Source organism: Catharus ustulatus, chromosome 38, assembly GCF_009819885.2.
Source record: "Catharus ustulatus isolate bCatUst1 chromosome 38, bCatUst1.pri.v2, whole genome shotgun sequence".
Taxonomy (NCBI): domain Eukaryota; kingdom Metazoa; phylum Chordata; class Aves; order Passeriformes; family Turdidae; genus Catharus; species Catharus ustulatus.
Genome location: NC_046258.1, coordinates 379674 through 403604, shown reverse-complemented (window position 1 = coordinate 403604; position 23931 = coordinate 379674). Strand labels below are relative to the sequence as shown.

The 23931-nt window shown below is 37.3% G+C and overlaps 1 protein-coding gene across 1 annotated transcript in view; it reads left to right on the top strand.

Moving 5' to 3' along the window:
- The window catches only part of LOC117009963 (large neutral amino acids transporter small subunit 2-like), a 14488-nt gene extending 549 nt beyond the window's left edge, over positions 1-13939 (top strand). Inside the window, exons 2-7 of the mRNA XM_033084349.1 lie at positions 1163-1286; positions 2718-2821; positions 5482-5578; positions 8203-8352; positions 12408-12585; positions 13480-13939. Of these exons, the coding sequence (XP_032940240.1) occupies positions 1163-1286; positions 2718-2821; positions 5482-5578; positions 8203-8352; positions 12408-12585; positions 13480-13589 (763 nt within the window). The 3' untranslated portion in view covers positions 13590-13939. The remainder of the gene's footprint in view (positions 1-1162; positions 1287-2717; positions 2822-5481; positions 5579-8202; positions 8353-12407; positions 12586-13479) is intronic.
- The last annotated feature ends 9992 nt before the right edge of the window (positions 13940-23931 follow it).

Here is a 23931-nt window from a genome sequence, read left to right as displayed (position 1 = left end):
AATTTTTGTGTGAAAATTTTGGATTTTTGGATGGAAATTTTGGAATTTTTGTTGGAAATTTTTGGATTTTGGATGAAAATTTGGGATTTGGATAAAAAATGACCAAAAAATGGAAAAAAAAGTTTAAAAAATAGCAAAAAATGGTTAAAAAATGACAAAAAATCACAATTTTTACGTGAAAGTTTTGGATTTTTGTTTGGAAATTTTGGAATTTTTGTTGGAAATTTTAGATTTTGGGTTTTTTGGGTGTAAATTTTTAGATTTAGGTAAAAAAATGACAAAAAATTATTTAAAAAAGTGTTTAACAAACAACAAAAAATGGTTAAAAAATGCCAAAAAATTGAAATTTTTGTGTGAAAATTCTGGAATTTTTGCTGGAAATTTTGGTATTTTTGTTAGAAATTTTAGATTTTGGGGATTTTTTGGGTGAAAATTTTGGATTTGGGTAAAAAATGACAAAAAATGGTAAAAAATATTTTTAAAAATAGCAAAAAATGGTTAAAAAGTGGTAAAAAATGACAATTTTTTTGTGAAAATTTTGGATTTTTGGGTGGAAATGTTGGTATTTTTGTTGGAAATTTTAGATTTTGGTTTTTTTGGGTGAAAATTTTTCGATTTTGGTAAAAAATGACAAAAAAATGGTAAAAAAAGTTTAAAAAATAGCAATAAATGGTTAAAAAATGACAAAAAATTGAAATTTTTGTGTGAAAATTTTGGATTTTTGGGTGGAAATTTTGGAATTTTTGTTGGAAATTTTAGATTTTGGGATTTTTTGGGTGAAAATTTTGGATTTTGATAAAAAATGACAAAAAATTGTAAAAAAGAGTGTCTAAAAAATTGTAAAAAATGGTTTAAAAATGGCAAAAAATTAAAATTTTTGTGTGACAATTTTGGATTTTTGGGTGGAAATTTTGGAATTTTTGTTAGAAATTTTAGATTTTGTTATTTTTGGGTGAAAATTTTGGATTTTGATAAAAAATGACAAAAAATTGTAAAAAAGAGTGTCTAAAAAATTGTAAAAAATGGTTTAAAAATGGCAAAAAATTAAAATTTTTATGTGAAAATTTTGGTTTTTTGTGTGGAAATTTTGGAATTTTTGTCGGAAATTTTAGATTTCGGTATTTTTGGGTGTCGATTTTGTATTTTTTGTGTTTTTTTTCAGGAATTTGCCCCGGGCCATCTCCATCTCCATCCCCCTGGTGACGTTCCTGTACGTGGCCGCCAACGTGGCGTACCTGGCGGCCATGAGCCCCCAGGAGATCCTGCAGAGCGACGCCGTGGCCGTGGTAAAAAAGGGTTTGGGGGGAAAAACAAAAATTTTGGGAAAATTTGAAAAAAAAAAATGGTGAAATTTGAGTGAAATTTGGGTGAAATATGGCGAAAAAAATGGCGGAAAACGGGCGAAAAAATGGCTGAAAAATGAGAATTTTTGGGTGAAAAATTGAGATTTTTGGGTCAAAAATGAGAATTTTTGGGGTGTAAGTTTGGGGATTTTTAGGTGGAAATGTGGAAAAATTTTGGGATTTTTTTCTGATTTTTTTGAGATTTTTTTGGGATTTTTTAGGAGTTTTTAGGATTTTTTTGTGATTTTTCGGTGATTATTTTGAGTGAAATTTTGGAATTTTTGGGGGGATTTTGAGGGCATTTTTTAGGAATTTTTTAGTGATTTTTTTTGGGTTTTTTTGTGAATTTTTGGGGGATTTTTTAGGATTTTTTTGGGAGATTTTCTTGGGATTTTTTTAGAGGTTTTTTGGGATTTTTGGGGAGATTTTTTTGGTTTTTTTGGGGGGATTTTTTTAGGATTTTTGTTGAGATTTTTTAAATTTTTTAGTAATTTTTTTGTGATATTTTTGTGATTTTTTGGGGGATTCTTTGAGAATTTTTTTGCATTTTTTGGTGATTTTTTGGGGTTTTTTTGGGGATTTATTGTGGATTTTTTGGGGATTTTTTGGGTAATTTATTGGGATTTTTTTGGCAGATTTTGTTGGATTTTTTAAAAGATTTTTGGGGATTTTTTGGTATTTTTTTAGGATTTTGGCGTAATTTTTTTAGAGATTTTTTTGGATTTATTGAATGGAAATTTGGGGATTTTTTTTGGATTTTAGGGTAATTTTTTGGGGATTTTTTAAAGGGATTTTGGGGATTTTTCTGTGATTTTTTGGGGTTTTTTTTGGGATGCATTGGGATTTTTTAGGGATTTTTTGGGATTTTTTCAAGGTTTTTGGGGTGGAAATTTGGGATTTTTAGGGGATTTTTGGGGGATTTTTGGGTAATTTATTGGGGATTTTTTTGAGATTTTTTGAGGGATTTTTGGGGATTTTTTGGTGATTTTTTGGGTGGAATTTTTGGGATTTTTGGGATGGTAATTTGGGGATTTTTTGGGATTTTTTTGGGATTTTTCAGTGGGAATTCAGAATTCTTTGGGTGGAAATTTGAAGAAACTTCATGAAAAACAAAATTTTGAGAAAAATGAGAAAAATTTGTGAAAATTGGGGAAAATTCCTGGAAAACTTCAAAAAAAATTGGGAAAGTCATGGAAATTTCTAGAAAAATCTGAATTTTCCTCCTAAAAAATCCAAATTTCACAGGAATTTTTGTCTCAAAACTCAGAGATTTTGCTTAAACTTGGGGGGATTTTTGTGGTGATTTCACATTTTGGGATTTTTTTTATTTTATTTTTATTTTTAAAATATTTTTATTTTATTTTTTCCCCTCAGACTTTCGGGGAGAAGGTTCTGGGCCCCCTGGCCTGGGTGATGCCGTTCGCCGTCGCTCTCTCCACCTTCGGCGGCGTCAACGGCTCCCTCTTCACCTGCTCCAGGTAAAAAACACCCAAAAAAACCAAAATTCCTAAAATTTCCTAAAATTTCCCCAAATTTTCCCCAAATTTTCCTGATTTTTCCCCATTTTTCCGTGATTTTTTACAATTTTTTACCAATTTTTTTTCCATTTTTAGCCAATTTTTTATCAATTTTTTTCTGATTTTTTACCAATTTTTTTCAAGTTTTTTTTCATTTTCTAAATTATTTTTTCCTGATTTCTACCAGTTTTTCAACACTTTTTTCCCAATTTTTTACTATTTTTAATGAATTTTTGACAATTTTTAATGAATTTTGTTCCATTTTTTTGGCTAATTTTGTATCATTTTACCCAATTTTTTTCCATTTTTAATCATTTTTTTTGCATTTTTGTTTTAAATTTTTAAACTATTTTTTCCCAATATTTTACCATTTTTCAAAATTTTTTTGCCAAATTTTTACCAGTTTTTTACAAATTTATTACAAATTTTTTTTGTGCTAATTTTTCTTCCAATTTTTCTCTGCTTCTTAAACTCTTTTTTCCTTTTCTTTTACCATTTTTTAAACTATTTTTTCCCAATTTTTACCATCTTTTCCCATTTTTTATCAATTTTTTACAAATTTTTACCAAATTTTTTCCATTTTTTTCCCGTTTTTCTCATTTTTCCCCCATTTTTTACTGATCTTTTACTGATTTTTATTTTCTTCTTACTGGACATTTTAAAAATTATTTTTTCTTAATTTTTTTAAATTTATAGTCACTTTTTTCCTAATTTTGTAGCATTTTTTATCAGTTTTTAATGAATTTATAAGCAATTTTTTGCTGATTCCTTTTACTATTTTTTGAAACTATTTTTCCCCATTTTTCCCCATTTTTAAACATTTTTTCATAATTTTTTACCATTTTTTGACAATTTTTTGTGAATTTTTAAACAGCTTTTTACTGATTTTTTTTACCATTTTGTAACTATTTTTTCCCAATTTTTAACGAATTTTTTTCCATTTTTTGGCCTATTTTTAAGAGCTTTTTCCCAATTTTTTATCATTATTTTATCAAATTTTTACAAATTTTTATTGATTTTTTGAGCATTTTTTAGAATTTTTTTTCCGATTTTTAAAACTCTTTTTAGCAAATTTTTACCATTTTCCCCCCAAAATCATCAAATTTTTCCCCAAAATCCCCCAAATTTCCCCCAAAATTCCCCAAATTCTCCATTTCCTCCCCCAAAATCCCCAAATTTTTCCCCAAATTCCCCCCAACATTTTCTCATTTCCGTCTCATTTCCCTCCATGACATCGCCGTGGCCACGCCCACCGTGCATTATCAACGCTCGATGACGTCATCGCCGCGCCCGCCATGACGCCACCGCCTTGGTTACATCATCGCCACGCCCACCATGACGTGACCACGCCCACCATGACATGACCACGCCCACAACTATGTGACCACGCCCACCATAACATAACCACGCCCACCACAATGTGGCCACGCCCACCATTGTGTTGCCACACCCACCATGACATGACCACACCCACCATGACGTAACCACGCCCATCATGACATGACCACGCCCACCATGACATCACAATGCTCTATAACATCGTGACCACGCCCACCATGATGTGACCACGCCCACAACTACATGACCACACCCACCATGACGTGACCACACCCACCACGATGTGACCACACCCACCATGTTGTGATCACGCCCACCATGACGTGACCACGCCCACCATGACATGGCCACACCCACCATGATTTAACCACACCCGCCATGATGTAACCACACCCACCATGACATGAACACACCCACCACGACATGACCACACCCGCCATGATGTGACCACACCCACAACTACCTGACCACGCCCACCATGACGTGACCACGCCCACCATGACATGACCACACCCGCCATTACGTTGCCACGCCCGCCATGCCATGACCACGCCCACCATTATGTGACCATGCCCACCATGACATCACAATGCTGGATAACATCATGACCACACCCCACCATGACATCACCACCCCATGACACCATGACCACGCCCACCATGACATAACTACGCCCACCATGACGTGACCACACCCACCATGATGTGACCACACCCACCATGATGTGACCACACCCACCATGATGTAACCACACCCACCATAACATAACCACGCCCACTACAACGTGGCCATGCCCACCATGACATAACCACACCCACCATGACGCGACCACACCCACCATGACATAACCACGCCCACCATGACGTGATCATGCCCACCATGACATAACCACACCCACCATGACGTGACCACGCCCACAACTACCTGACCACACCCACCATGATGTGACCACACCCACAACTACCTGACCACGCCCACCATGACGTGACCACGCCCACCATGACATAATTACGCCCACCATGATGTGACCACACCCACCATGATGTGACCACACCCACCATGATGTGACCACACCCACCATGATGTGACCACGCCCACCATGACGTGACCACACCCACCATTATGTAACCACGCCCACCATGACATCACAATGCTCGATAACATTGTGACCACGCCCACCATGACATCACCACCCCATGACACCATGACCACGCCCACCACGACGTGACCACGCCCACCACGATGTGACCACGCCCACCATGCCATCATGGCCCCGCCCCCAGGCTGTTCTACGCGGGCGCGCGGGAGGGGCACCTGCCGGCGCTGCTGGCCATGATCCACCTGCGGCGCCACACGCCCGTCCCCGCCCTGCTCGTCACCGTGAGAGGGGACACGGGGGCGGGAGCGGCCATCTTGGGAAAATTTGGGGGGAAAATTTGGGGGGAAATTGGGGAAATTTGGGGAAAAAATGGGGAAAATTGGAGAAAAAATGAGTAAAGAATGGGAAAAAATTGGGGAAAAATGGGTGAAAAATGAGTAAAAGATGGGAAAAAATGGGTGGAAAGTGGGGAAGAAAGGGTTAAAAATGAGGAGTAAAATAGGGAAAATTCAGGGGATTTTGGGCAAAAAAATTGAAAAAAATGTGGGGAAATTTGGGGGAAAAACGGGTGAAAAATGGGAAAAAATAGGCAAAAAATGAGCAAAATATGGGGAAGAAAGGGTTAAAAATGGATGAGAAATGGGGAAAATTCAGGGGATTTTGAGGAAAAAAACCAGGAAAAAATATGGAGAAAAATGAGGGAAATTTGGGTGAAAAATGAAGGGAAATGGGAAAAAATTGGGGAAAAAATGGGTGAAAAAAGGGGAAGAAAAGGTTAAAAATGGGTGAGAAATCAATAAAAAGTGGGTGGAAAATGGATTAAAAATGGGGGAAATTCAGGGGATTTTGGGCAAAAAAATGGAAAAAAATATGGGGAAAATTGGGGGGAAAATGGGGGAAAATTGGGAAAAAAAAGGTGAAAAATGGGTGGAAAAATGGGAAATAAAGGGTTAAAAATTGGGAGTAAAATGGGTTAAAAATGGGGGAAATTCAGAGAATTTTGGGGAAAAAAATGGAAAATAATATGGAGAAATTTGGGGAAAAAATGAGTAAAAAATGGGTGAGAAGTGGGAAAGAAAGGGTTAAAAATGGGGAGTAAAATGGGTTAAAAATGGGGGAAATTCAGGGGATTTTGGGCAAAAAAATTGAAAAAAATGTGGGGAAATTTGGGGGAAAAATGAGTAAAAAATGGGTGGAAAGTGGGGAAGAAAGGGTTAAAAATTGGGACTAAAATGGGTTAAAAATGGGGGAAATTCAGGGGATTTTGGGCAAAAATAAAGGAAAAAAATACGGGGAAAATTGGGAAAAAAAAGGTGAAAAATGGGTGGAAAAATGGGAAAGAAAGGGTTAAAAATGGGGAGTAAAGTGGGTTAAGAATGGGGGAAATTTAGAGAATTTTCGGGGAAAAAAAATTGAAAAAAATGTGGGGAAAATTGGGGGGAAAATGGGCAAAAATTGGGAAAAAATGGGTGAAAAATGGGTGAAAAAATGGGAAATAAAGGGTTAAAAATTGGGAGTAAAATGGGTTAAAAATGGGGGAAATTTAGAGGATTTTGGGGAAAAAATGGAGAAAAAATATGGAGAAAATTGGGTGGAAAATGGGCAAAAATTGGGAAAAAAAAGGTTAAAAATTGGGAGTAAAGTGGGTTAAAAGTGAGGAAAATTCAGAGGATTTTGGGGAAAAAAATGGAAAAAATATGGGGAAAAATGAGTAAAAAAGGGGTGGGAAGTGGGGAAGAAAGGGTTAAAAATGGGGAATAAAATGGGTTAAAAATGGGGGAAATTTAGAGGATTTTGGGCAAAAAAATTGAAAAAAATGTGGGGAAAATCGGGTGGAAAATGGGCAAAAATTGGGAAAAAAAAGGTGAAAAATGGGTGAAAAAATGGAGAAAAAAGGGTAAAAATTGGGACTAAAATGGGTTAAAAATGGGGAAAATTCAGGGGATTTTGGGGAAAAATGGGGGGAAAAATGAGGAAAATTGTGGGGAAAAATGGGTGAAAAAATGGGTAAAATGTGGGGAAAAAAGGGTTAAATATGGGTGGAAAGTGGGGAAGAAAGGGTTAAAAATGGGGAGTAAAATGGGTTAAAAATGGGGGAAATTTAGGGGATTTTGGGCAAAAATATGGAAAAAAAAGTGGGGAAAATTGGGGGGAAAATGGGCAAAAATTGGGAAAAAAAAGGTGAAAAATGGGTGAAAAGTGGGAAAGAAAGGGTTAAAAATTGGGAGTAAAATGGGTTAAAAATGGGGGAAATTTAGAGAATTTTGGGGAAAAAAAATGGAAAAAAATATGGGGAAATTTGGGGGAAAAATGGGGGAAAATGGGGGAAAAAAAAGGTAAAAAATGGGTGAAAAATGGGAAAGAAAGGGTTAAAAATGGGGAGTAAAATGGGTTAAAAATGGGGGAAATTTAGAGGATTTTGGGGAAAAAATTGAAAAAAATGTGGGGAAATTTGGGGGGAAAATGGGAAAAAAATGGGCAAGAAAAGGAGCAAAATATGGGGAAGCAAGGATTAAAAATGACCCCAGAAATGGGGAAAATTCAGGGGATTTTGGGTAAAGAATGGGCAAAAAAATGGGGAAAATTTGGGTGAAAATTGGGTGAAAAATGGCGAAGAAAAGATTAAAAACAGGTGGGAAATTTGGGTTAAAAAATGAGTGAAAAATGGATTAAAAATGTGGGTTTAAAATAGTTTAAATATTGGTTTAAAATGGGTCAAATATGGGAGAAAAAAAGGCTTAAAAAAGAATTTTAAAAGGCTTTAAAATGCTCCCAAAATTGGGTTAAAAATGGAGAAAAAATGATAAAAAATCAGGGAAAATTGGGAAAAAATTTGGGAAAAAATTGTGAATTTTTGGGAATTTTGGGGGAATTTGTTTTTTTTTCCTCCCCTCCCCCCTCCCAGTGCGTGTCCACGCTGCTGATGCTGGTGACCGGCGACATTTACACCCTGATCAATTACGTGGGGTTCGTTAATTACCTCTGGTACGGCGTCACCGTGGCCGGGCTGCTGCTGCTGCGCTGGAGGGAGCCCGAGCTGCCCCGCCCCATCAAGGTGAGCCACGCCCACTTCCGGCCTTGAACGGAGCCCACTTCCTGTTTAAAATGGTGGCACTTCCTGTCCAAGATGGCGGCACTTCCTGTCTAAAATGGCACCACAGCCACTCTAAAATGGTGGCGCTTCATGTGTGAAATGGTGGCACTTCCTGTCCAAAATGGCGCTGCTTCCTGTATAAAATGGCGCCACTTTCTGTCTAAAATGGCGCCACTTCCTGACCAAGATGGCAGCACTTCTTGTCTAAAATGGCACCACAGCTGTTCTAAAATGATGGCACTTCCTGTCCAAAATGGTGCCACTTCCTGTCCAAAATGGTGCCACTTCCTGTCTAAAATAGTGCTGCTTTCTGTCCAAAATGGTGGCGCTTCACGTGTAAAATGGCGGCACTTCCTGTCCAACATGGCAGCACTTCCTGTCTAAAATGGCGCCACTTCTTGTCCAAAATGGCACCACAGCCGTTCTGAAATGGTGGCACTTCCTGTCTAATATGGAGCAACTTCCTTTCCAAACTGGCGCCACTTTCTCTGTGAAATGGAGGCATTTTCTGTCTAAAATGGAGTCATTTCTTGTCTAAAATGGCACCACTTCCTGTCTGAAATAGCGCCGTTTTCTGTCTAAAATGGTGCCGCTTCACATGTAAAATGGTGGCACTTCCTGTCTAAAATGACACCACAGCCATTCTAAAATGGTGGCACTTCCTGTCTAATGTGGAGCCACTTCCTGTCCAAAATGGTGCCTCTTCCTCTGTGAAATGGCGGCACTTCCTGTCCAAAATGGTGCCACTTCCTGTCCAAGATGGTGGCACTTCCTGTCTAAAGTAACGCCGCTTTCTGTCCAAAATGGTGCCGCTTTGCGTGTAAAATGGTGGCACTTCCTGTCTAAAATGGTGCCATTTCCTGTCCAAAATGGCGCCACAGCCGTTCTGAAATGGTGGCACTTCCTGTCTAATGTGGAGCCACTTCCTGTCCAAAATGGTGGCGTTTCCTGTGTAAAATGGCGCCAATTTCAGTCTAATGTGGAGCCACATCTGGTCTAAAATGGCGGCACTTCCTGTGTAAAATGGCGACGTTTCCTGTGTAAAATGGCACCACTTCCTGTCCAAAATGGTGCCACTTCATCGCTAAAATGGTGGCATTTTCTGTCTAATGTGAGGTCACTTCCTGTCAAATGTGGCGCCACTTCCTGTCAAAAATAGCGCTACATCCCGTGTAAAATGGCGCCACTTTCTGTCCAAAATGGCAGCACTTCTTGTCTAATGTGGTGCCACATCCTGTCTAAAATGGCGGCACTTCTTGTCTAATGTGGAGCCACTTCCTGTCCAAAATGGTGCCACTTCCTCTGTGAAATGGCGCCACTTCCTGTCTAAAATAGCGCCGCTTTCTGTCCAAAATGGTGCCACTTCACGTGTAAAATGGTGGTACTTCCTGTCTAATATGGAGCCACATCCTGTCCAAAATGGCACCACAGCCGTTCTGAAATGGTGGCACTTCCTGTCTAATGTGGAGCCACTTCCTGTCCAAAATGGTGCCACTTCCTCTGTGAAATGGCGGCACTTTCTGTCTAAAATGGAGTCACTTCCTGTGAAAAATGGTGGCACTTCCTGTCTGAAATAGCGCTGCTTTCTGTCCAAAGTGGTGGCGCTTCACGTGTAAAATGGCGGCACTTCCTGTCCAACATGGCAGCACTTCCTGTCCAAAATGGCGCCACAGGTGTTCTAAAATGGTGGCACTTCCTGTCCAAGATGGCTGCACTTCGTGTCTAAAATGGCACCGCTTTCTGTCCAAAATGGTGCTGTTTCGCGTGTAAAATGGTGGCACTTCCTGTCTAAGATTGTGGCACTTCCTGTCCAAAATGGCACCACTTTCTCTGTGAAATGGTGACGCTTTCTGTCTAAAATTGAGTCACTTCCTGTCCAAGATGGCAGCACTTCCTGTCTGAAATAGCACTGCTTTCTGTCCAAAATGGTGCTGCTTCACGTGTAAAATGGTGGCACTTCCTGCATAACATGGCAGCACTTCCTGTCCAAAATGGCGCCACTTCCTATGGGAAATGGCGGCACTTTCTGTCTAAAATGGAGTCACTTCCTGTCCAAAATGGCGGCACTTCCTGTATAAAATGGCAGTGCTTCCTGTGTAACATGGCAGCACTTCATTTCTTAAATGGCGCCACTTCCTGTCCAAAATGGCGCCGCTTCCTGTCTAAAATGGTGGCACTTCCTCTCTAATGGGGTGTCACTTCATCTCTAAAATGGTGGCACTTTCTGTCTAATGTGAGGCCACTTCCTGTCTAACGTGGTGCCACTTCCTGTCAAAAATAGCGCTACATCCTGTGTAAAATGGCGCCACTTTCTGTCCAAAATGGCGCCACTTCCTGTCTCAAATGGCGCCACATCAAGTCTAAAATGGCGGCACTTCCTGTCTAACGTGGAACGACATCTGATCTAAAATGGCGTCACTTCCTGTCCAAAAAGGTGGCACTTCCTGTCTAATGTGGAGCCACTTCCTGTCCAAAATGGTGGCACTTCCTGTGTAAAATGGAGGCGCTTCCTGTCTGAAATTGCACCACTTCATTTCTGAAATGGCAGCACTTCCTGTCTAGTGTGGCGCCGCTGCCTGTCTGAAATGGTGGCACTACCTTTCCAAAATGGCGCCACTTCCTGTCAGAAGCCACGCCCCCGTTTTGTCTCAAAATCCTCCAAAATCCCTTAAAAATCCCCCAAAAACTGCCCCAAAAAATCCCCAAAAATCCCTTTTAAAAAAAACCCAAAATCTACCAAAAATCCCCTAAAATCCCCCCAAAAAATAAAAAAAAAAACACCAAAAATCCCACCAAAAATAAAAATAAAAATCCTTTAAAGAGCCCCCCAAAAATCTCCCCAAAATCCCTTTAAAAATCCCCTCAAAACTCCCAAAACAAAACCTCCAAAAATCTCAGAAAATACCCCAAAAAAATCCCAAAAAATTCCCCCAAAATCGCTTTAAAAAATCCCTAAAAATCCCCAAACATCCCTTTTAAAATCCCTCAAATTCCCCCAAAAATTGCATTTTAAAAATTCTCCAAAAATGCCACAAAATATCCCTGAACAGATTCTCCAAAAATCCCCAAAAAATCTCGTAAAATTTCCTTAAAAAATATCTTAAAACTCCCCTAAAAAAATTTCCCATTTTAACCGCTTAAGCCCCATTTTAATCCCATTTTTAACTCTTTAATTCCATTTTAACTCCTTAAATCCCATTTTAACCTCTTAAATCGCATTTTAATCCCATTTTTAACTCTTTAAATCCCATTTTAACCCTTTAAATGCCATTTTAATCCCATTTTTAACTCTTTAAATCCCATTTTTAACCCCTTAAATCCCATTTTAACCCTTTAAACCCCATATTTAGTCCTTTAAATCCCATTTTAACCCCATTTTTAACCCTTTAAACCCCATTTTTAACCCTTTAAACCCCATTTTAATCCCGTTTTTAACTCTTTAAACCCCGTTTTTTTCCCATTTTTAACTCTTTAAACCCCACATTAACCCTTTCCCCCCCAGGTGAACCTGCTGTACCCCGTGGTTTATCTGATTTTTAACCCCTTAAACCCCATTTTTAACCCTTTAAACCCCATATTTAATCCTTTAATTCCCATTTTAATCCCATTTTAACCCTTTAAATCCCACTTTAACCCTTTCCCTCCCAGGTGAACCTGCTGTACCCCGTGGTTTATCTGATTTTTAACCCCTTAAACCCCATTTTAACCCCATTTTTAACCCTTTAAACCCCATTTTTAACCCCTTTAATCCCATTTTAACCCCATTTTAACCCCATTTTAACCCCTTAAATCCCATTTTTTTCCCATTTTTTCCCCTTTAAACCCCACTTTAACCCTTTCCCCCCCAGGTGAACCTGCTGTACCCCGTGGTTTATCTGATTTTTAACCCCTTAAACCCCATTTTAATCCCATTTTTAACCCCTTAAATCCCATTTTTTTCCCATTTTTAACCCTTTAAATCCCATTTTAATCCCATTTTTAACCTCTCAAATCCCATTTTAACCCTTTCCCCCCAGGTGAACCTGCTGTACCCCGTGGTTTATCTGATTTTCTGGGGGGCCCTGCTGCTCTTCTCGGCCTGGTCCGAGCCCCTGGTGTGCGGTATCGGCCTGGCCATCATGGCCACCGGGGCCCCGGTGTACCTGCTGTGTGTCAGGGGGGGGCCCCGCCCTCCTGGGATCCAGAGAGCCATGGGTGAGGAATTCTGGGAAATTTGGGGGGGCTGGGAAAAAATTGAGAGGGATTTTGGGGGGTTAAAGAGGAAAAAAAATGGAGTTTGAGGGGTTAAAATTGGGTTAAAATGGGGTTTAAAGGGTTAAAAATGGGATTAAAATGGGGTTTAAAGGGTTAAAATTGGGATTTAAGGGGTTAAAAACCGATTAAAAATTGAATTTAAAGGGTTAAAAATTGATTTAAGGGGTTAAAAATGGAATTTAGGAGGTTAAAAATGGGATTGAAGTGGTTAAACTGGGATAAAAATTTGAGGGAAAATTGAGGAAATTTTGGGGAAAATTTGAGGAATTTCACGAAGAATTTGGGGGAAATTTCAGGGAAAAAATGAGAAAATTTGCAGGAAAAAAGAAAAATTGGGGAGAATTTTTGGGGGAAATGGGGAAATTTTAGGAAAAATTTAAGAAAATTTTTGGGGAAATTTAGGGAAAATTTTGGTGAGATTTTGGGGGAAATTGAGAAATTTTGAGTAAAATTTTAGGGAAATTTTCAGAAATTTTTGGGACATTTCAGGCAAAAAAATCAGAAATTTTGGGGAAAAATATCAGAAATTTTGGGGGAAAAAATCAGAAATTTTAGGGAAAAAAATCAGAAATTTTGGGGGAAAAAATCAGAAATTTTGGGGAAAAAAATCAGAAATTTTGGGGAGATTTTGGGGAAAAAATTAAGAAATTTTAGGGAAAATTTTGAGGAAATTTTTGGAAATTTTGGGAAAAAATTTTGGGGAAAAATTTGGGAAAAAAATTTATGAAAAAAACCTGACAAATTAATTAATTTAAATCAATCCTAATTAATTAAATATCCATTTTAATTAATTTATTTAAAATTTAATTAATTTATTTCGATTTTTTCCCGCAGCCGCCGCGACGAAATTCGGGCAGCGCCTCCTATTGGTCGTTTACCCCGGAGGGGGCGTGGCCAGCGATTGCCCCTCCCCCACCCAGGAGCCCCTCAAGCCCCACCCCTAAAAAAAAAAAATTAAAATAATAAAAATTTTAAAAATTGGGGCGTGGTCCCTTTAAGAAAGCCACGCCCCTAAAATGGGTGTGGCTTCTTTAATTAAGCCACGCCCCCTAAAGGGGTGTGGCCTCTAAGCCACGCCCATAATGCGGTACAGTGCCTTTAATTAAGCCACGCCCCCTAAATGGGTGTGGCCTCTTTAAGCCACGCCCCTTAAGTGGGCGTGGCACCTTTAAGAAAGCTCCGCCCCCTGTGATGACGTCATTAGCGGAGCCGGCTCCGCCCATTTTAGATTTTTTTTGTGTTAATTAATGAGTTAATTAAAGTTTTAAAAAGGGGGCGGGGCTGGGAATAGAAAAATAAATATGTGAAAAAAAATTTTAAATAAAAATATTTAAAAATAAAAATAAAAACGTAAAAAAAAATTTAAAAAGGAAAAATAAATGAAAAATATTTTAAAATAAATGTAAAATAATAAATAAATGTACAAAAAAATTTGGAAGTAGAATATTTTAGAAAATGAATGTTTCAGAAATAAAGATTTTGAAGATAAAATGGTTGTGTGTGTTTTTATTTATTATTTTTTAAATTAAAAATAGATATTTTAAAATTAAAAATATTTTTATTTTTTTTTTCTAAAGGAGCAGGTATTTTACTGCAAAAATATCAATTTTTTATTTGTTTTTTTCCTAAAATCCAGGGAATTTTATTTTTAAAAAATCGACTTTTTAAGCTCATTTTTATCCTAAATTTTGGTGAATTTTCCTCAAAAATTTTCCATTTTTATTTTATTTTTTCCCCTAAAATCCACGATTTTTTCCTCAAAAATTTTTCCCTAATTTAATTTTTTTTCCTTAAAATCTGGGGAATTTCACTCAAAATTTTTCTCTTTTTTAAAAATTTTATTTTATTGTTTCCTCCAGATTTTCCCCTAAAATCGTCAGAATTTTCCTAAAAAATTTTCTTTTTTTTCTTGTTTTTGTTTTATATTTTTTTTAATTTTTAGATTTTTTTTATCCGATTTTTTTTCAAATTTTTTTTTTTTTTAATTTACGAAACTCCCCGAACTCCTCCCGAAAACTCCCGAACCCCTCCCTAAAACTTCACAACTTTTAAAACCCAAAAAACCGCAAAAATCGCCAAAATTAATTTTTTAAATTATTTTAATTTACTCCGGCAAATTTCCGAAAACACCCGAACGCGGAAACACCCGAAAAAACCCGAAAAAACCCGAACGCGCTTCCGGAAACCTCCGAACAACACCGGAAACACCCGAAAAACACCGGAAATACCCGAAAAACCACGAAAAAACCCGACCGCGCTTCCGGAAACCTCCGAACAATACCGGAAGTACCCGAAGAGCCGCCGAAATCTGCCGGAAGTACCCGAAGCGCCGCCGAACGCTGCCGGAAGTTCCCGAAGCGCCGACCGGAAGTTGCCTCAAGGCCCGCCCGGAAGCGCAGCGCAAGCGGCGCCACACCAAGATGGCGGACGGGGAGGAGGTGACTCTGGACGGGCGGCCGCTCCATCTGCTGCGCGTCGCCGACCTCAAAGCGGCGCTGGAGCAGCGAGGCCTCGCCAAGAGCGGCCAGAAGAGCGCCCTGATCAAGCGGCTGCGAGGGGTGAGCGGGGATTTAAAAAAAGAAAAACGCAAACCCGGCAGAAATGGCGGCGGCGCTGAGGGGAGGCCGTGAGGGGAAGGAGGAGAGGGAGAGAAGGGGGGGGGGGGCGGGAAAATGGCGGCGCATGCGTGGGAAAAAAAATGGGGGGGGGGGGAGGGAGAGGGGGGAGTTCCCCCCTCAGGGTTTTCCCGCCAAAACGTGAGGGGGGAAAAAAGGCGGGAAGTGAAAGGGGGGGGGTGAAAAAATAAAAGAGTTTTTAAGGGGAAAAAAAGCGAGTTTTGGGTAAGGTGTGAGGGGAAATTTGGGGGATTTTGGGGAGGGGGGGTGGAAATAAGGGGGGGTCGGGGCGGGAGTTGTGAGTTGGGGGAAAGTTGTGAGGGGGTTTGGGTTTAAATTTGAGTTTTTGAGGGAAATTCTGAGGGGATTTGGGTTTAAATTTGAGTTTTTGAGGGAAATTCTGAGGCGATTTTGGTTTAAATTTCCAGTTTTGTGGATTTTTGTGAGGGGATTTGGGTTTAAATCTCCGGTTTTGAGTAAAATTCTGAGGCGATTTGGGTTTAAATTTGAGTTTTTGAGGGAAATTCTGAGGCGATTTTGGTTTAAATTTCCAGTTTTGTGGATTTTTGTGAGGGGATTTGGGTTTAAATCTCCGGTTTTGAGTAAAATTCTGAGGCGGTTTGGGTTTAAATCTGAGGTTTTGAGTATTTTTGTGAGGCGATTTTGGTTTAAAACTCCGGTTTTGAGGATTTTTGTGAGGGGATTTGAGTTTAATTCTGAGTTTTTGAGGAAAATCCTGAGGTGATTTTGGTTTGAAGTCGCAGTTTTGAGGAGTTTGTGGAAAATTCTGAGGGGATTTGAGTTTAAATTTTCGGTTTTGAGTAAAATTCTGAGGCGGTTTGGGTTTAAATTTGAGTTTTGGAGGGAAATTCTGAGGGGATTTTGGTTTAAATCTTCGATTTTGAGTATTTTTGTGAGGGGATTTGGGTTTAAATCTGAGATTTTGAGGGAAATTCTGAGGCGATTTTGGTTTAAAGTCGCAGTTTTGATTAATTTGATTAAAATCCTGAGGCAATTTGGGTTGAAATTTTCAGTTTTGAGTTTTTTTATGAGGTAAAAATCCCAATTTTGATTAATTTGAGTTAAATCCTGAGGTGATTTGGGTTTAAATTTTCAGTTTTGAATTTTTTTATGAGGCAAAAATTCTAATTTTGATTATTTTGAGTAAAGTTCTGAGGTGATTTGGGTTTAAATTTTTAGTTTTGAGTTTTTTTATGAGGTAAAAATCCTAATTTTGATTGATTTGAGTAAAAATCTGAGGCGATTTTGGTTTAAATTTTCGGTTTTGAGCTTTTTTATGAGGTAAAAATCCCAATTTTAATTAATTTCAGTTAAATCCTGAGGCGATTTGGGTTTAAGTTTTCGGTTTTGAATTTTTTTATGAGGCAAAAATCCCAATTTTGATTAATTTGAGTAAAATCCTGAGGCGATTTGTGTTTAAATTTTCAGTTTTGAATTTTTTTATGAGGTAAAAATCCCAATTTTGATTAATTTGAGTTAAATCCTGAGGTGATTTTGGTTTAAATTTTCAGTTTTGAGTTTTTTTATGAGGTAAAAATCTCGATTTTGATTAATTTGAGTAAAAATCTGAGGCGATTTGGGTTTAAATTTTCAGTTTTGAATTTTTTATGAGGTAAAAATCCCAATTTTGATTAATTTGAATAAAATCCTGAGGCGATTTGGGTTTAAATTTTCAGTTTTGAGGTTTTTTATGAGGTAAAAATCCCAATTTTTATTAATTTAAATAAAAACCTGAGGCGATTTTAATTTTAAATCCCAATTTTGGGAAGTTACTAGAGGAGATTTGGGGCAAAAAACCTCAATTTTTGATGAATTATTGTTTAAAAACTCCAGTTAAAATTTAACTTTTAAAGTTTTAAATTCAAAACTTAATCAGAATTTGGGGTAATTCCTTATTTTTTTAATTTTTTTAGTGGTTTTAAGAAATTTTTTTTATGATTTCAGGTAAAGTTGTTATTTTGGGGGGAGATTTTAATTTAAAAATTTCATTTTTTGTGATTTTCTGAGGGGATTTGAGGATAAAATTGCAGATTTTGAGGCAAAAATTAAAATTTTAAGGTAAAAAAAATTTTTTTGGTGGATTTATGAGGCAAAAAAATCCAAAATTTGGGAGGGAATTTGTGTCAGAAATTCAGGATTTTTGTGGTTTTTGGGATGTAAAAAATGAAATTGTGGATTTTGGGTTTTTAAAAGTTTTAAATTTTGTTGATTTTGCCCCAAATTTCAGGCGCTGATGTTGGAGAACCTGCAGAAGCACTCGAGCCCCCACCCGACATTCCAGCCCAACTCGCAGGTGAGAGCCCCAAAAATCCCAAATTTCACCCAAAATTTCCAAATCTATCAAATTCCAATAAATTCCCACAAAATTTCCATTCAAAATTCGCATTTTTTCCTTAAAAATCTGCTCAAAACTCCACAAAATTCCCTCTAAAAAATCTGAAAAAGTTCCCAAAAAATTCCTCAAAAATTTCTCAAAATTTTGTTTAAAGTCTCCGAAAACTTCCTAATGAATTACAAAATAATCCTAAAAATTCTGAAAAAAATTCCAAAACATCCCCAAAAAATGTCCAAAAAAATCATAACAAATCACAAAAAAATCCTTAAAAATCTCCCTAAAAATTCTAAAAAAATCTGAAAAAATTCTCAGTAAAATCTCAAAAAAATCGCCCCAAAAAACCCAAGATATCCCTCAAAAAATTTGGAAAAAATCCCCAAAAATTAAAAAAAAAAATTTAAAAATCTCCCAAAAATTCTCAAATCCCAAAAAATCTCTCAAAAAATAAAAAAAAAATCTGAAAAAATTCTCTAAAAAATCACAAAAAAACCCCAAAAAATCCCCAAAATAATTCAAAAAAATTTTTAAAAATCCCAAAAAAATTTCAAAAAAATGCTGAAAAGATCCGAAAAAATCCTGAAAAGAATCCAAAAAAATCTTTAAAAATACCCAAAAATCACCAAAAAATCCTTGAAAATCCCCCCAAAAAATCCTCAAAAATCCTCAAAAAAAATCCCAAAAAATCTTAAAAAAACCCAAAATATTCCTAAAAAAATCCCCCAAAAATAAGAAAAAATCTCCCAAAAAACTGAAACAAGTCTCAAAAAAATCCCCAAAAAAATCCCCAAAAATCTTCAAAAAAATCCCTAAAAAAATCCAATAAAATCCCCCGAAAAATCCCAAATAATCCTCAAAAAAATCCCAGAAAATGTCTAAAAAAAATCCAAAAACAGTTCCTAAAAAACCCTAAAAAAATTCCGAAAAATTCCAAAAAAATCCCACAAGATTCCCAAAAAATCCTCAAAAAATCCCCAAAAAACTCCACAAGAATTCCCAGAAAATCCAAAGGAAATCACCCCAAAAATGCCAAAAAATCCCCCAAAAAATCCAAAGAAATCTTCAAAAAATCCTTAAAAATCTCCCTAAAAAATCCCCAAAAAACTTCAAATATCCCCAAAAAATCCCAAAAAATCTTCAAAAAATACCGAAAAGATCCAAAAAACTATTTAAACAAATCTCTAAAAAAATCCGAAAAAATCACCAAAAAAATCCCATAAAATGCCCCAAAAAATCCCAAAAGATCCTTAAAAACCCCCCTAGAAAATTGTAAAAAAACCTGAAGAAATCCTCAAAAAAAACCCCACAAAATCCAAAAAAATCCTCAAAAAATTCCCAAAGAAATCTTCAAAAAATTCCCAAAAAATCCTAGAAAATACTCAAAAAAATCCCTCAAAAAATCCCAAAAAATCCCCCAAATAATCCCAAAAAATCCTCAAAAAAATCCCAAAAAATTCCTCACAAAATTCCTAAAAAAATACAAAAATCTCAAAAAATCCCACAAAAAACCCCAAAAAATTATTAAAAATTCCCCTCCAAAAAATTAAAAAAAATGATAAAAAATCCCAAAAATATCCCAAAAAAATCCTTAAAAATCCCCTCAAAAAATCCCTAAGAAATCACAAAAAAATTACAAAAAAATCACAAAAAAATCACAAAAAATCACAAAAAATCCCAAAAAAATCCCAAAAAATCCCCCAAAAAATCACAAAAAAATCCCCAAAAATTCTGAATTTTCCCAAAAATCCCCAAATTCACCCCAATATTTTTTTGCACCCCCAGATGGGCGAGGCCATGGGGCAGAACAGCTTCATCAAGCAATACCTGGAGAAGCAGCAGGAGCTGCTGCAGCAGCGCCGCGACGCGCCCCCCGCGCACGGTGAGAGACAAAATCTGCAAATTTACACCAAAAATTTGTTTGAATTTATTTTTATAATTTTACTTTTGTTTCTGTGTCTCTTTTTATTTTTATTTTATTTATTTATTTGTTGCTTTTCGGGTTTTTTAAAATTATTTTCAGGGTTTTTTTGTTTTTTTTTTTTTTTTCGTTTTTGTATTAGTTTTTTTTTTCAATTTTTTTTTTGGTTTTTTTTGTACTTTTATTTTTGTTTCTCTTTTCATTTTCATGTTGTTTTCCTTTTTTCCTTTTTATTTTCCTTTTCCTTTTATTTTTATTTTTCTTTGTTTTTGCATTTGTTTTTACTTATATTTTTATTTTTAATTTTTTTTCATTTTTTCATTCTTTTTGTATATTTGTTTTCCGTTTTTATTTTTATTTTTTCTTTGTATTTTTATTTTTAGTTTTGTTTTTTTATTTTTATTTTTATTTTTCTGTTCTTATTTCAGTTAATGTTAATTTTTTTGTTCTCTTTTTTTTTTTGTTTTTTTTAATTTCTTTTTATTTTTTTTTCTTGTCTTTATTTTCATTTCTCATTTTTTTGTTTTTTTTTACACTTGTTGTTGTTAATGTCATTGCTTTTTGGGTTTGTTTTTCCATTAATTTTTGCTTTTGTTTTTATCTTTTTCTTTGGTTTTTTTAAAACTATATTTTTATTTTAATTTAAATTTTGTTGTTACTCTGTTTCTCAGTTTTATATATGTTTTTGCTTTGATTTTATTGCTTTATTATGATTTTAGTTTTTATTATAATTTTATTGCTTTATTTGTAATTTTATTGCTTTATTGTGATTTTGACTTTTATTATAATTTTAATTTTAATTTTTTTTATAAACTTTTTGCTCCAGTTTTTGTTCTTTTAATTTAATTTTAATTTCAGTACTATTTTTACTTTTATATTTTCATTCCTGTTGTTTTGATTTTTGTTAAAAATTTTGGTTTTTAGTTTTTATTTTTCCCTTTTTTAAATTTACTGTAGATTTTAATTTTGCTTTTATTTTTAATTTATATTTTATTTATTTTCAGCCTCGGAGGCGGGCGAGGAGGAGGAGGAGGAGGACGAGGACGGAGCCGGGAGGAAGGAGCGGCGCCGCCTGGTGAGGGAGAATTTTGGGGACAGTTTGGGGCTTTTTGGTCAATTTCATAAATTGGAATGTTTCATAAATTTTGGGGAAAATTTCTGGGGTTTTGAGATTTTTATGGTGAATTTTGAGGGTTTTTTCTGTAATTTTTTTGGATCAAATTTTTCCAGTTTTGGGTCAAATTGCTCCATTTTTAATTCAAATTTTCTTTAGTTTTTTATTCAAATTTCCCCAATTTTGGGTCAATTTTTGCCATTCTATTTTTTAATTTTTGGGTTGAATTTTTAAATTTTTGGGTCAAATTTCCCCAATTTTGGATTAAATTTTCCAATTTTTGGGTCAAATTTCCCCATTTTTGGGGCAATTTTTGCCATTCTATTTTTTAATTTTTGGGTCCAATTTCACCATTTTTTGGGCTGAATATTTTCAATTTTGGATCAAATTTTTCCCAATTTTGACTCAAATTTCCCCGTTTTTAATTCAAATTTTCTCCAATTTTTGAGTAAAATTTTTTGAATTTTGGGTCAACTTTTGCCATTTTATTTTCATGTTTTTGAGTGAAATTTCCCGATTTTTGGGTTGAATTTCCCTAATTTTGCATCAATTTTTCCCCTTTTTAATTTCTAATTTTTGGCTCAAATTTCTCCATTTTTGGGTCGAATTTCCTTAATTTTGGGTCAATTTTTGCCTTTTTTTTCCTTCATTTTTAGATCAAATTTTTTAATTTTAGGTTAATTTTTTTTTTTTTTGATTTTATTTCTGAGTAAAATTTCCCCATTTTTAGGTCAAATTTTCTCAATTTTGGATCAAATTTCCTCAATTTTGGGTCAAATATTTTCAATTTTTGGATCAAATTTCGCCATTTTTTGGTCAATTTCCGCCATTTTATTTTCTTTTTTTGGGTCAAATTTCTTTAATTTTGGCTCAATTTTTCTTACTTTTTTCGGTTATTTTTATGTAAAATTTTTCAATTTTTGTATCAGATTTTCCTCATTTTAGGTCAAATTTTTCCATTTTTGGGTCAAATTTCTCCATTTTTAATTCAGATTTTTTTCCAATTTTTGATTTCAATTTTGCAAATTTTGGGTCAATTTTTACCTTTTATTTTTCTCATTCCTGGGTGAAATTTCCCAAATTTTTGGTCAAGTTTTCCCATTTTTGGATCAAATTTTGCCATTTCTGGGTCAAATTTCCTCAATTTTGCATCAAAATTTTAAAAATTTTGGGTCAAATTTCCTCCATTTTGGATCAAATTTATTTTTTTCATTTCTGTGTTAAATTTTTTCATTTTTTTGTTGAAATTTTGTCAATTTCATTTCAATTTCCCCATTCCCTCCCCGCCAGACCCGCTCGGCCCCTCCCCCCGGCCCCGCCCCCGAGCCCGGCCCCGCCCCCCGGCGCCGCCGCCCCGCCCCCCACGCGGGGCCTGCGGGGGAGGAGGAGGAGGAGGAGGAAGAGGAAGAGGAGGAGGAAGAAGAAGAGGAAGAGGAGGACGAAGAAACCCCAAAAACCACCCCCAAAAAGCCGCCATCACAAGCCCCGCCCCTCCCGGAAGTCTCCTCCCCCGAACCGGAAGTGGCCGCACCCAAACAGGAAGTTGCGTCTCCAAAACCGGAAGTGGCTTCTACAAAACAGGAAGTGGTGTCTACAAAGCAGGAAGAGGCGGGGCTTAACCAGGAAGACGAGGTGGAGCGGATGGAAGTGGAAGAAACCAAACCGGAAGTGGGTGGAGCCAAACCGGAAGTGGGCGGAACCAAACCGGAAATGGGTGAAACCGAACAGGAAGTGGGTGGAACCAAACCGGAAGTGGATGAAACCAGGCAGGAAGTTGAGGGAACAGCACAGGAAGCGGAGGAAACCAAACAGGAAGTGGAAGACGCCAAACCGGAAGTGGAGGAAACCACCCCGCCCGGCCGCGGGGGGAGCCCCTCCCCTCCCCCGCTCCAAGGGGCGGTGCCGGAAAAGGGGGAGGAGCCTGAGGAGGAGGGGGAGGAGCTTCCCAAAGAGGAGGGGGAGGGGCAGGAGGAGCCCCTCCCCCCTCTGCTGAGCGCCGAGGCCCCGCCCCCGCCCCGCCCCTCCCCCCCTGGCTCCTCCTCTTCCTCCTCCTCTTCCTCTTCCTCCTCCTCCTCGGCCCCGCCCTCCCCGCCCGGGCCGGCCTCACCTGTGGGCGGGGCTCAGGTGAGCACAGGGGGCGGGGCTACAGAAGGGGGCGTGGTTAAGGGGTGGGGCTAATGGAGTGGGTGGGGTTTTTGTGGCTCCTCCCCCTCCATTTTTGGGTCTTATTTGGATTCTTCAATGAAAAGGGGGCGGGGCTAAGGGAGGTGGGTGTGGCTAAGGGAGGGGGCGGGGCTAAAGGGGCGGGGCTAAACGAGGGGGCGTGGTTTTTCTGGCCTCTCCCCCTCCATATTTGGGTCTGATTTGGTTTGTTCCAACGAGAGTGGGCGGGGCTAAGGGAGGGGGGTGTGGCTATGTGAGTGGGTGTGGCTAAAGGGGCGTGGCTAAAGGAGGGGGCGGGGTTTTTATGGCCCCTCCCCCTCCATATTTGGGTCTAACTTGGTTTATTGCAGCAGGAGGGGGAGGGGCAGCGCAGGGAGCAGAGCCAGGAGGAGAGGTGAGAGGGGGAGGGGAAATTGGGGGGAAATTTGGGGAATTCTGGGAAATTTTGGGAATTTTGGGATTTATTTTGAATTTTTGGGGGTTTTTTTTGGGTTAAATTTGGGATTTTTTGGGCAAATTTGGTAAGTTTTGGGTTAAATTGGGGAATTTTGGATTTTTTGGGGATTTTTGGGGGGTTTTTTGGGGTTAAATTTGAGGTGTTTGGGGTTTTTTTAAAGGGAAATTCAGGGATTTCTGGGGGAAAAATTTGGGGATTTGTTTCAGAATTTTTGTGTTTTTTTGAAAGTGAATTTGGGGAATTTTGGGATTTTTCAGGTTTAAATTGGGGGTTTTGGGGATTTTTTAGGGATTTTTTAGTGTGGAAATTCATGGATTTTGGGGTTGATTTTGGTGGAAAAAATTTGGGGGTTTTTGAGATGAATTTGGGAATTTTTTTGGGGTTGAATTTGGGGTTTCGGGGATTTTTTTAGGTTTTTTTGTGGGGAAATTTGGAGGTTTGGGGTAATTTTTTTATTTTGTGGGTAAATTTGGGGATTTTTTGTGGTTAAATTGCGGATTTTGGGGGTGTTTTGGGTGGAGATTTGGAGATTTTGGGGAGAAATCTGGGGGTTGTGGGATTTTTTGGGGGTTAAATTGGAGATTTTGGGGATTTTTTTGGTGGAAATTTGGGGATTTTGGGGGGAAAAGTTGGGGATTTTGGGGGGAAAACTTGGGGATTTTTTGG